Below are 13,599 nucleotides of genomic sequence, written 5' to 3'. Positions count from 1 at the left end.
AACACAAAGATCCCTGCCTTTGTGGAGCTTACTTAGGAGACAGACCGTTAATTTAAAAGTATTTTTTAGAGCAGTTCTAGGTTCACAGAAAAATTGAATAGAAAGTATATAAGGACCCTTGGCGATTTGCTCGGTGGTAGAACGTTGACCCGGCATGTGGCTGTCCCAGGTTTGATTATTGGTCAGGGCACACAGAAAAAGCAACCATCTGCTTCTCCATTCCTCCCCCTTCTTTCTCTCTCTCTTTTTCTCTTCCTCTCCCCCAGCCATGGCTCAACTGGTTTGAGCTCATTGGCCCCAGATGCTGAGAATGGCTCTGACTCTGTAGAGCCTCTGCCTCAGGTGCTAAAAATAACTCAGTTGCAAGCATGACCCCAGATCAGCAGAGCATTGGCCCAGATGGAGAGTTGCTGGATGGTCCTGGTTGGGGCACCTGTGGGAGTCCATCTCCCCTCCCTCACTTGGGAAAGAAGAAAAAGAAAGTACATAGGGTTCTCATATACCTATATCCTGCCCACACATATTGACAAGGCTTTTACATAGATCACTCAGTCTATAATTCCTCTCCTGGAATTTACAATACCTCTAGAATAGTGGCCCTAAATACTAGGCTTACCTTCTAGATGTTTGTTTTCTTCTAGAGAGAGTCAGAGAGAAGGATAGATAGGGACAGACCAACAAGAATGGAGAGAGATGAGAAGCATCAATTTTTCGTTGCATTACTCTAGTTGTTCATTGGTTGCATTCTCATATGTGCCTTGACCGTGGGGCTACAGCAGACCAAGTAACCCCTTGCTCTAGCCAGTGACTTTGGGTCCAAGCTAGTGAGCTTTACTCAAACCAGTTGAACCTACGCTCAAGCTGGTGACCTCGGGGTCTTGAACCTGGGTCGTCCGCATCCCAGTCCGATGCTCTATCCACTGCACCACCGCCTGGTTAGGCTACCCTGTTAATTTTACTACCTTGTTGTTTTCTGATAGCTTTAACCAGTGCTTTTAAATAGTCCAGCTTTTCTAGTTGTTGTCAGTGGGAAAGTAGTTTGATATTACTGAACACAATCATTCCCTTTGTTATAAATTGCTTTAAGTAGATTGCATATTTAGAAAGGATAGAGGGTGAACCTTGTAAGGCAATGATACAACTGAGAATTTTCTCTATTAGCATCATGGTTTAAAATTTTTACTTATCAATATTGTAGTTATTTTTAGAAATTAAGGTTTTATTTTTCATCATCTTTTATTCTAGCTCGTGATGCTGATGAGCGAGAGAAGTGGATCCATGCCTTAGAAGAAACAATTCTTCGACATACTCTTCAGCTTCAAGTAAGAGCCTTTACATGGCTTCTGGATAGTTCATTAGTTTTTTTGTTTTCTGTTTGCTTAAATAACTATGGTATGATGTCATGAAAACTTTTTAATTTCTGAGTTGCTTATTCTTACCTTTACAGTGTTATATAGTAAAGTTACAGTCATTTTCTTCTGCTTTCTATAGGGTAAAATTCTGATTTTTGTCTAGAAACATGGCAATGCAAGGCAATCTTGAAAGTGAAATGCTATGTTAAAATGTGTCAGATTCCTTTTTTAAATGTAGTATTTATAGTTGGTTATTGATATGCCAAATTATATAAAATACATTGACAACAGATGATAAGCGCTGAGAAGTTTACCTGCTTTTTTTATTAAAGGATTTGGCAATTACCTTATGTGTTGGATAGTACTCTTTGGGATGACAGCAGAAGAAAAAACCCACACTGGTTAAGAAAAAAGTTCATCTGGCTTAGGTGTGGTTTGAAGTAAGCACTTAAATAATGTCATGCGAACGCAAACACCCATCTCCATTTCTTGGTTCCATTTTTTTTATTCCATTTCTTCTAGGTTGGCTTCATTTTTGTTAGACTCTCCTTTTTGGTGGTTAGATGGTTGCAGCAATTTCAGCCTACCCTTGTTGGAATTTTGAGTCCTTAGGAGGCTCTTGTTCTTTCTGGACATGATAGGATTAATGGGATTAGTGCTGATCACTTTAGCTTCAGTCATTTCCCCAGTCCTAACCAATCACAGTTTCATAGCCATATGCTCCACTCATGGAGGTGGGATGTTGTCTGTTTCACCAGAAACACATTGCTAATAGGGTGAAAAATGATCAACCGGTGCCCCCTCCTGCCCCTCAAGTAAAGTCAGAATAAGGAAAAAAATGCTGGGTATAAAAAACACCAAACATCTACTTTGCCATACTGAAGACAGTTTTCTGTCTTTTGCCAATGAAAGAACTTATATTGTGGTATATAGAGGATTTTTGTTTTGATTTACAAGATTGAATGATAGCCTTACCAGGCCATGGTGCAGTGGATAGAGCGTTGGACTGGGATGCAGAGGACCCAAGGTCGCTGGCTTGAGCAAGGGGTCACTCGGTCTGCTGAGGGCCCACAGTCAAAGCACATATGAGAAAGCAATCAGTGAACAACTAAGCTGTCGCAACGAAAAACTGATGATGGATGCTTCTCATCTCTCTCCGTTCCTGTCTGTCTGTCCCTATCTATCCCTTTCTCTGACTTTCTCTCTGTCTCTGTAAAAAAAAAAAAAAAAAAAGGTCGAATGATAGAAAACTGATGGTTTATAATACTTTCTCTCCACTTATTTTTGTCCTATACCAGGAATTGGCTTGAATAGACAAGGTAGTATACAACATTGTGAGCTCTGCATCACTTGAAACTGTTCAAATAGAGGCTCAAAAAACATTATTTGAGGATATGGTTATTAAGAGACTAAGAAATGAGTATGAGCTGAACTAGATCTGCAAATTACTGTATGAACTATGCTTTTAAAAATCACCTTCATAATTACTGTAGATGTCTTTTTATTTTATTTTTTTATTTTTATTTATTTTTATTTTTTGTATTTTTCTGAAGCTGGAAATGGGGAGAGACAGTCAGACAGACTCCCGCATGCGCCCGACCGGGATCCACCCGGCACGCCCACCAGGGGCTACGCTCTGCCCACCAGGGGGCGACGCTCTGCCCACCAGGGGGCGATGCTCTGCCCCTCCGGGGCGTCACTCTTTTGCGACCAGAGCCACTCTACCGCCTGGGGCAGAGACCAAGGAGCCATCCCCAGCGCCCAGGCCATCTTTGCTCCAATGGAGCCTTGGCTGTGAGAGGGGAAGAGAGAGACAGAGAGGAAGGGGGGGGGGGTGGAGAAGCAAATGGGCGCTTCTCCTATGTGCCCTGGCCGGAATCGAACCCGGGTCCCCCGCACGCCAGGCCGACGTTCTACCGCTGAGCCAACTGGCCAGGGCCTAGATGTCTTTTTAAATTAGGCCATTTTATAAATGACTATCATCATTTCAGCAAATTTGTGATTCAGCAAGAAGATAAGTGGTTTCTGTTTGTTGTTTAAAAAAAAATTTTTTTTGTTTTTCAGTTACAGTTAACATTCAATATTATATGAAGATAGTGATTTAAGAATCCTATTAGAGGAAATGTAGCAGATGAAATTCCCTTCACAGTTGGCTAGACTGACCTTCAAATATCTATAATCTAATCTCAGCTTGCTCTTCTTGACATTTCTGCCACAAGACACTTGCATAAACCTAGAGTGCTACTACTTACTTACTTTCCTCTGCACATCTTTTCATTTCTGGTCGCCACATTTTTACGCATGATGTTCTGTCTCTCTGAAATGCCATCTACCACCACTCCGCCTTGGCATACTGCTCCTTGTCTTCAAAGCCCAGTTCCAGGCTTACCTCTTCTGTGGAGCCTCCCCACAATGACCCCTTCTCTCCCATTTCCCAAATTCAAAGTGATATCTTTCCTCTGAATGCCATACTCATGGCACAGTTCACTAAGTCTTCATCTTGTTTATCTTTTAGAGTATGTATAACTCCTGCCTCCCCAGTTATAATGCAGATTCCTGAAGGTCAGCTACCTAATTTGATCCAATTTTAGGAATTAGGAGCTTGAGCTTGGAAGATAGCTTACATGTCTTTGGTAATAACAGGAAGAAAAAGATAACTTTGAGAAGTCTTAGACTGATAGTTTTGATATTTTAAAATACATGTGACACAAAAGAATTCTTTATATATTTTTTCAGAGGATAGGATATTTAGAAATATTTAATTAAATGTGAATTTCACTGACAAAAAGGTCAAAATTCTCCTCCTACAGATAGTGAAGTTGTGGTAAAGAACCTGACTTTGGTGCCAACTCTTGACACTGAATTTCTGAGTTCCAGTGTCCTGATCTATAAAATAAGGAGAATAAAAGTACCTACTTTATAGGGTTGTTTTGATTGTTAAATGAGTTAAATACAAATTTAATGAAATAATGCCTAGCTGTTGCAAGAACTTGGTAATTATTAGTTGCCATTACTAATACAACAACTACTCTTTTTTTTTTTTTTTTTTTTTTTTTTTCATTTTTTTTTTTTTTTTTTCTGAAGCTGGAAACAGGGAGAGACAGTCAGACAGACTCCCGCATGCGCCCGACCGGGATCCACCCGGCACGCCCACCAGGGGCGGTGCTCTGCCCCCCAGGGGGCGATGCTCTGCCCATCCTGGGCGTCGCCATATTGCGACCAGAGCCACTCTAGCGCCTGAGGCAGAGGCCACAGAGCCATGCCCAGCGCCCGGGCCATCTCTGCTCCAATGGAGCCTTGGCTGCGGGAGGGGAAGAGAGAGACAGAGAGGAAAGCGCGGCGGAGGGGTGGAAAAGCAAATGGGCGCTTCTCCTGTGTGCCCTGGCCGGGAATCGAACCCGGGTCCTCCGCACGCTAGGCCGACGCTCTACCGCTGAGCCAACCGGCCAGGGCCAACAACTACTCTTTATCATTCCCCCTCCCAGAACTTGGTGTTCTGAATAGTGCTCAGTAAGTTAATTAAATGAATAAATAATTGAAGGAATTTAGGAACAAACAGGTGCCGGATAGGTTGCTTTGCCATTGTTGTTTATTGAGTACTTTGAAATGTATAACTTACTGTTAGGCACTGTGGAGTAGGCACTCATGGAGATTTCTTCCAAATGGGTGTGGGAGAGAGTGTTTACATCCCTTTGTTGTTTTTTATGTTTGGTTTTTTTTTTCCGTTTTTTTTTTTTTTTTTTTATTTTTCTGAAGTTGGAAACGGGAGGCAGTCAGACAGACTCCTGCATGCGCCCGACCGGGATCCACCTGGCATGCCCACCAGGGGGCGATGCACTGCCCATCTGGGGCGTCGCTCTGCCGCAATCAGAGCCCTTCTAGCGCCTGAGGCAGAGGCCACAGAGCCATCCTCAGCGCCCGGGCCATCTTTGCTCCAGTGGAGTCTTGGCTGCAGGAGGGGAAGAGAGAGACAGAGAGGAAGGAGAGGGGGAGGGATGGAGAAGCAGATGGGTGCTTCTCCTGTGTGCCCTGGCCGGGATTTGAACCCGGGACTCCTGCATGCCAGGCCAACGCTCTACCACTGAGCCAACCAGCTATGGCCATCCCTTTGGTTTTCATTGAGTTTCATCTCTTTATTAGCCATTAAAGTATACAGCTTTGGCTTTCTCATTACAAAGAGCTGCACTGCCTCCATAATATTGAATTTAAAAGTGTTTTCTTTAACCACAGTTTTCTAACCCGCATCCTCTTCTACCACTTTACTTCTGAACTCTCATTTTGGTCAGAGCTCTATTCTTCCAGTTTTCCTTGGTCATTTAGTACCTTCCAGTTTTACTTATCTCACTCCTCTGTGTCGAAGTCTGCTTATGGTCAGCTTCTTCAGTGTTGTTTTTGCTGTCACCCTCAGGGTTTCTTATCCCTGGTGTTTTGTACTTAGTGCCATTCTGGTTTCCATTTCCCAGGGCCCCTATTGTCTGGTTTCTCTGCTTCTCGTACAGTGAGAGGTTACAAAATCAAGGTGGCTGTATCTATCATGATTTAAATTTTGTTTAACTTTAATTTTTTTTTTGAAATTTATTTATTGATTTGAGAGAGAGACAGAGAGAGAATCATTGGTGTGTTGTTCTAATCATCCATGCATTCCTTGGTTGATTCTTGTATGTGCCCTGACCTGAGGATCAAACCTGGAACCTTGGAGTATTGGGATGACTCTTTAACCAACTGAACTACCTGGCCAGGGCTTATTAGATATCTATAACTATTTAATGGTCTTGTTATTGATTTCCAATTAAATGTCTACAGTGAAATTTTTTCATTATTCAGTATTCAGTTTCTATTTACAGCCTGTTATCTTATAGAAAAAGATCTCTCCGTTTCTTTAATAGTTCTAAGAGAAGTCTCTTATACATTTTTCTCTGCTTTCCATACTTCAAAGGAAAAAAAATATTCTACTCTTTCCCAAAGTTAACACTATATACCCACAGTCTGGACTGCATGATTTTTCCTCTGAGACAGTGACTTTACTCTTTCACCCCTCCATTAGCCCCCCCCCCCCCATTTTCATGGATTCAGCTAAAATTTCCTTCCCTCATTTTTTTATATCTTTGGTCTTACATTCTTTTCTTTTGGATTTTGTCAGTTTATAGCAGTGATAGTCAGCCTGGCCCCTACCGCCCACTAGTGGGCGTTCCAGCTTTCATGGTGGGCGGTAGCTGAGCAACCAGAGTATAAATAAAAAGATAGATTTAACTATAGTAAACTGTTTTATAAAGATTTATTCTGCCAAACTTAGCAAAAATCCAACATAAAGTACTTGATAAGTAATTATTATTATATGCTTTAACTTGCTATAACTCTGCTTTATAAATTTTATAAAGTAAAGTTACTTCCCTACTTTATAAATCACCATTACTGTGGAACTGGTGGGCGGTTAGAAAATTTTACTACTAACAGAGATACAAAAGTGGGCGGTAGGTATAAAAAGGTTGACTACCCTTGGTTTATAGTCTCCCTAGACCTCAACCTCAGTGTGGCTAATACTGAGCTTATCATTCCTTTCTTCCCCAATCCATCTCTTTATCCATTTTTTCTATTTCTGTTAATAACAGGCTTGTTCTCTAAGCAATTGAAATTTGAAAGCTGAGACTCCTTTTAGGTGGTAATTTTTAACCTGCCAAATCTGGGGACTTTTTTTTTTTCTCAGTGAGAGGAGGGGAGTCAGAGAGATAGACTCCTGCATTCACCCCTACTGGGGTCCACCTGGCAAGCCCACTAGGGAGCAATGATCTGCCCATCTGGAGTGTTGTTCCATTGCTCAGCAATCAAGCTTTTCTTAGTGCCTGAGGTGGAACCCATGGAGCCATCTTCAGCACCTGGGACCAACTTGCTCCAATTGAGCCATGGCTGCAGGAGGAGAAGAGAGAGAAGTGAGAGGGGGAGGGGTGGAGAAGCAGATGGGTGCTTCTCCAATGTGCCCTGATGAGGAATCGAACTCGGGACTTTCACACGCCAGGCTGATGTTCTACCGCCGAACCAACCAGCCAGGCCCAGAGCTGTGTACTTCTAACCAAATTTGTCAACTCATGTGGTTTTAATGAACTCTGTAAGTTATTTCAGAAGAAAGTGAAGTGACTAATGCAGACTTTACATGCAAAAATTGGGGCAGTAGTACCTATCTAAAATAATTTTTTATCTATTGAAAGTCAGCCCTCGATACAAGGGTTTGTAAGAAAAAAAATGAATAAAATAATTTTTAAAATTGAGTTGTATTTTCATATACAAAAACATTTGTTTGCTAGTCTAGCCAGCAGCTATTTATGCTGCTGTTTTTATAAACAGCATAAACATCTATTTAATAGACACCTATGTTAAAGATACAGTGCAGTACTATACAGGGCGGTACTGTATACACTATCGTAGGCATTGTGGGGTGTTCATTCTTAACCTTGGACAGATATTTCTTTTTGTTTAATGATGTATTGAGAATTGCAAATAATTTACAAACTTTTAGAACTTGGTGACCTTTATCATAGGGTAGGGACTGCTTCTACACTATGCCAGTTGCTGTATTTATTCCATATGGCCAAAGTTTCTACATGTTCTACTTGGAAACTTCTTGGCTGACTTCAGTTTTAAGATTTCTGGTTACTGGTCAGCTGCACATCCTCCTTACAAGAGTTATCTATTTAAGAAAGATGCAGGGAAAGAGACCGAACATTGAGCTGCTCTGTATGTGTGGGGAATCAAACTGACTGCCTTTGTGCTTTGGGATCAAGAGTTATTTTTTGCTTGACCAGGTGGTGGTGCAGTGCATAAAGCATTGGCCTGGGACACTCAGGACTCAGGTTCAAGGCCCTGAGGTTGCTGGCTTGAATGCAGGCTCACCAGCTTGAGTGTGGGATCATACACATGACCCCATGGTCGCTGGCTTTAGCCCAAAGGTTTCTGGTTTGAAGCCCAAGGTTGCTGGCTTAAATGAGGGTTCACTGGCTCAGCTGGAGCCCCCTGATCAAGGCACATATGAGAGAGCAATCAATGAACAACTAAGGTGCTGCAGCTATGAGTTGATGCTTCTCATCTCTCTCCCTTCCTGTTTGTCTGTCCCTCTGTGTCTCGGAAAAAAAGAACAAGAAACGAGTTATCTTTTAATGTTACCTGCCCCAATCACTTGGCCTGAGTTGCTAGGCAAATTCCTAGGGAAACTATGATTTTTTAAAACCTGTTTTTTTCTTCTATTTCTATCAAAAGTATTTGTCATCTATGTCTGAGATGACATCAGAGAAGAATGTGATTTTACGTAAATATTAGTGGACTCAGTAGCAGAAATAATACTTTTGAAAGTAGTACATGAATTCTGTATAAAATATTCTTTTTTATCTTTAAAGTTACGGAAAAGTTGGCCTATTTTTTTACTCACGTTACATCTTGTGAAGTGCAGCCAGAGGGAAATTTAGTATTTTTTGTGTTTGTTTTAGTTTTTCTTGTTTTGTGTTTGTTTTTAATTTTTTTCCCAGTTTTATTGAGAAATAATTTACTTACATCATTGTATAAGTTTAAGGTGTGTTTACACTATGGTTTTTATAATATTTGTTAATCACCATAGTCTATTATCATGTTGAACCAAAAAAAATATTGATTTAATCTAATCACTTAGTTATATAGTTGAAAAATAAGTAGTGGAGATCCTTTTGCTACATGGGTAGGTAATCAGTTCTCATATATGAGTTTAAAGCATTGGTCACTTATCTTTCTTTTGAAATAACTTGTAGATTTCTTTTTTCTTTTTCTTTTTAAAGATTTTATTTATTGCTTTTAGACAGTGAATATAGGGGAGGATCAGGAAGCATCAGCTAGTCTTAGTTGCTTCTCGTATGTGCCTTGACTGAGCAAGCCCAGGTTTTTGAACTGGTGACCTCAGCATTCCAGGTCAATGCTTTATCCACTGCACCACCACAGGTCAGATTCTCGCATTTCTTTAAAAAACAGTTGAGATGCCAAATTTGCTTAAAAGTCCTACAGTTTCTTGGAAAAAAAATGGGTTAAAGTTGCCTTGTATTGGGTAATTACTTTCCATTTTAAATACTACATCTTGTATTCACATTAACTTTACACTAGGATTAGGAAAATGAGAACTATATATCTATAACAAATAATTATCTCTAGTATGAAAAACTGTGGGCTATAGCTATGACTTTTAAAAATATATATGCAATTGGAAAAAACTCAATATTGTTATTAAGAGGCCATCATAAATCATATTCTCAATTGCCATTATCACTAACCTTAACACTTTAGCCTATCAAAAAATTAATGAGCCTGACCAGGCGGTGGCACAGTGGATAGAGTGTCGGACTGGATGTGGAGGACCCAGGTTTGAGACCCCAAGGTCGCCAGCTTGAGCACAGGCTCATCTGGTTTGAGCAAGGCTCACCAGCTTGAGCCCAAGGTCAATGGCAAGGGGTTACTCAGTCTGCTGAAGGCCTGCGGTCAAGGCACATATGAGAACGCAATCAATGAACAACTAAGGTGTCACAACAAAAAACTAATGATTGATGCTTCTCATCTCTCTCCATTCCTGTCTGTCTGTCCCTATCTATCCCTCTGTCACTGTAAAAAAAAATAATTAATGATAAATTGTGTCTATTAAATTTATACTAGGACTTAACTATTTACATTAAACTGTCAAAAATGATAGTGCATTAGATTTTTAAACTACTCACTGATGATGATGGTGATGGGAGATTTAGAGGACCCTTTAACAAAAAATAACACTTGGGAAGACACTGTTAAATACAAAGTCCTTGGTGACCCACCCCACAAGTCCTTCTATCTACTAGTTGAGGGAGATAAGATGCACATGAAAGAAAGAACTGGCCCTGGCCGGTTGGCTCAATGGTAGAGTGTAGGCCTGGTGTGCAGGAGTCCTGGGTTCGATTCCCGGCCAGGGCACACAGGAGAAGCGCCTATCTGCTTCTCCACCCCTCCCTCTCTCCTTCCTCTCTGTCTCTCTCTTCCCCTCCCGCAGCTGAGGCTCCATTGGAGCAAAGATGACCCAGGCGCTGAGGATGGCTCTGTGGCCTCTGCCTCAGGCGCTAGGATGGCTCTGGATGCAACAGAGCGATGCCCCAGAGGGGCAGAGCATCGCCCCCCTGGTGGGCATGCCGGGTGGATCCTGGTCGGGCGCATGCGGGAGTCTGTCTGACTGCCTCCCCGTTTCCAGTTTCGGAAAAATGGGAAAAAAAAAAAAAAAAGAAAGAAAGAACTGGTAGTCAAGAATTATGTAAGTATCATGTCTCTTGTATAAGGGTACAGTTCTAGACAGAAATAGAGATATAGGCTTTTTTCCCCCCTGGCTTGGAGAACTGCTTGATCAGCTAATACTGAATAAGTCCATTGGGCTGCTCAGGCACAAAATTAACTGCTAGAAAAGCAAACAGTAAAGAAAATTTGAAGGGTATCAGTGGAAGTTGTTAGACATTCTCCATCTGGCAATTAATTATATTTTTATTTATTGATATGGCAAAATGAATATTTTTTTCTCCATCACTGTTTATAGTTTGATATTTGTAGAATTGCTTATTTTCAGAATCTAGTCTTATACAAAATCCACTATTGAGTCCCTAATACAGTGTGTCTGTAAAGTCATGGTGCACTTTTGACCAGTCATAGGAAAGCAACAAAAGACGATAGAAATGTGAAATCTGCACCAAATAAAAGGAAAACCCTCCCAGTTTCTGTAGGATGATGTGGCAGCATGTGCGCATGCACAGATGATGACATAACACCGTGTATACAGTGGAGCAGCCCACAGCCATGCCAGTCGAAATGTGGACGGTACAGAGGGAAGTTCAGTGTGTTCTGTGGCTCGCTAAATTCGAATCCATGACCAAAGTACAACGTGAATATCGGTTAATTTATAATGAAGCACCACCACATAGGAATAACATTACTTGGTGGGATAAATAGTTGAAGGAAACTGGCAGTTTGGTGGAGAAACCCCGTTCTGGTAGGTCATCAGTCAGTGACGAGTCTGTAGAGGCTATACGGGATAGCTACCTAAGGAGCCCTAAAAAATCTGTGCATGAGCCCACATCGAACTGCACTGAATAGGTATGAAACTGGAAAGGAGAGTTTTTCTTTTATTTGGTGCAGATTTCACACTTCTATCATCTTTTGTTGCTTTCCTGTGACCAGTCAAAAGTGCACCATGACTTTATGGACACACTGTATATGGCAGGTGTCTAGCTAAATACTGAGGATATGATGTTTACTAAAATAAGATACATAGATCCTTGCCTCATTAAGCTTACAGTTGTAAACATAAACATCAAAGAATAATGCAAATAAGACAAATAAGCTGATTTAAAAGATAGGCATTAGATCTGAATAGACATTTTTCCAAAGAAGACTTACAGATAGCGAACAGGTACATGAAAAGATGCTCAACATTGTTAATGATCTGGGAAATGCAGATCAGAACTACAATGAGCTATCACTTCACACCTGTTAGCACCATTAGAATTATCAAAAAGACTAGAAATTACAGTGTTGGTGAGGATGTGGAACAAAGGGAACCCTGTGCACTGCTGTGCAACCACTATGGAAAATAATATGGAGGTTCTTCAAAAATTTCAATATAGATCTACCATATAACCCAGTAATTTCGCGTCTGGGTATTTATCTGAAGAAAACAAAAATATTAATTTAAAAAGATTTATGCACAACCCCCTATGTTCATTGCAGCATTATTTACAATAGTCAAGACATAAAAACAACCTAAGTGTCTTGATAGATGAATAAATTGTGGTGTGTATATATACACACTATAGAATATTACTCAACCATAATAAGAATGAAATCTTGTCATTTGAGACAACATGGATGAACCTGGAGGGCATTATTCCTTCCAGTGAAATAAGTCAGACAGAGAAAGACAAATACCAGATGATCGCTCTTATATGTGGAATCTAAACTTAAAACGAACAATCAAGCTCATAGATACAGAAAACAGATTGGTGGTTCCAATAGATGGGGAATAGGAGGAGTGGGAGAAATGTGTGAATTATTTTGTTGGTTTTTTTTTTTAGTTTAAATAATTGAACAAAATAATTGTTTTAAAGAATAATGCAGCCCTGGCTGGGTGGCTCAGTGGTAGAGCATTGGCCTGATGTGTGGATGTCCTGGGTTTGATTCCTGGTCAGGGCACACAGGAAAAGCAACCATTTGCTTCTGCACCCCTCGCCTCTCCCTTCTCTCTCTCTCCTCCTCTCCTCCAGCCATGGTTTGGTTAGAGCAAGTTGGCCCTGGGCACTGAGGATGGCTCCATGGCATCATCTCAGGCGCTAAAATAGCTCGGTTGCCGAGCAACAGAGCAACAGCCCCAGATGGACAGAGCATTGTCCCATAGGGGGCTTACAGGGTGGATCCCCATCTGGGCACATTTGGAAGTCTGCCTGTCTGCCTCCCCACTTCTCACTTAAGAAAAAAAAGAGAGAATAATGCAAATAAAGTGGTGGTTGGAGGAACTGACTGCTAAAGAGGCACAGGGAAATTCTATGTCTTATTTGATAGTTACTGTGTGTGCTTACATTTATCAAAATATATTGAACTGCACATCTAAAATGTATACATTTTATTGTACACAAATTTAAACTCAGTAAAATAAATTAAAAAGAACTCAAATACATGTAAAATAGCTGTGATAAGTTTCACATAGGAGATTTGCATGAACTATGAGAACATAATAGGAAGAATTCACATAAACAGGAAGGAGATGATGAGTAGAAGTAAATTAAGTGAAAGTTGGAGATTGGTGTCAAGGGGACAGGATTGGTATAAAAGACAGAAATAAAAGCATGTGCCAAGGCTCTGAGGTTGGGAGGTCCATGGCAAATTGAGGAAGTTTGAAGAAAGTCAGTGTGTAGTGGTGAAAATGAGAGAGTGGAGGAAGATGAACTAGGTGCAGGTCCTTGCGGGCTGTTGTTAAAGACTGATCTGGATCATAAGCACAATGGAAAGCAGTTGAAGTTCTTTAATTGGGGGTTGGTGGTGATGAGGGTGTAATGAAATTGGTTTTGGAAACCAATTACTGTGTGGCTGTAGTGTTGAGAATGAATTGGAGAAACTAGGGTAGTTTCAGAAAGACTTTGCTAATATTATTGTAAGTGGCCAGGACCTGTAATTGCGTGGTGGTGGAGAGATGTGGACAGAACTGAAGATGTATTTAGGAGGTAAAAACAAAGAACTT

General features: G+C 40.8%; 1 protein-coding gene across 4 annotated transcripts in view; it reads left to right on the top strand.

Moving 5' to 3' along the window:
- Positions 1-13,599, top strand: part of OSBPL9 (oxysterol binding protein like 9) — a 140,275-nt gene that overhangs the window by 64,072 nt on the left and 62,604 nt on the right. For all 4 annotated transcript variants that reach the window (XM_066269212.1, XM_066269210.1, XM_066269211.1 and 1 more), the window contains exon 4: positions 1,246-1,322. In XM_066269212.1, coding sequence (XP_066125309.1) covers positions 1,246-1,322 — 77 coding nt within the window. The remainder of the gene's footprint in view (positions 1-1,245; positions 1,323-13,599) is intronic.

The sequence above is a fragment of the Saccopteryx bilineata genome, chromosome 3 (assembly GCF_036850765.1).
Source record: "Saccopteryx bilineata isolate mSacBil1 chromosome 3, mSacBil1_pri_phased_curated, whole genome shotgun sequence".
In the NCBI taxonomy this organism is placed as follows: Eukaryota; Metazoa; Chordata; class Mammalia; order Chiroptera; family Emballonuridae; genus Saccopteryx; species Saccopteryx bilineata.
This window is presented reverse-complemented; position numbering and strand designations above follow the sequence as displayed.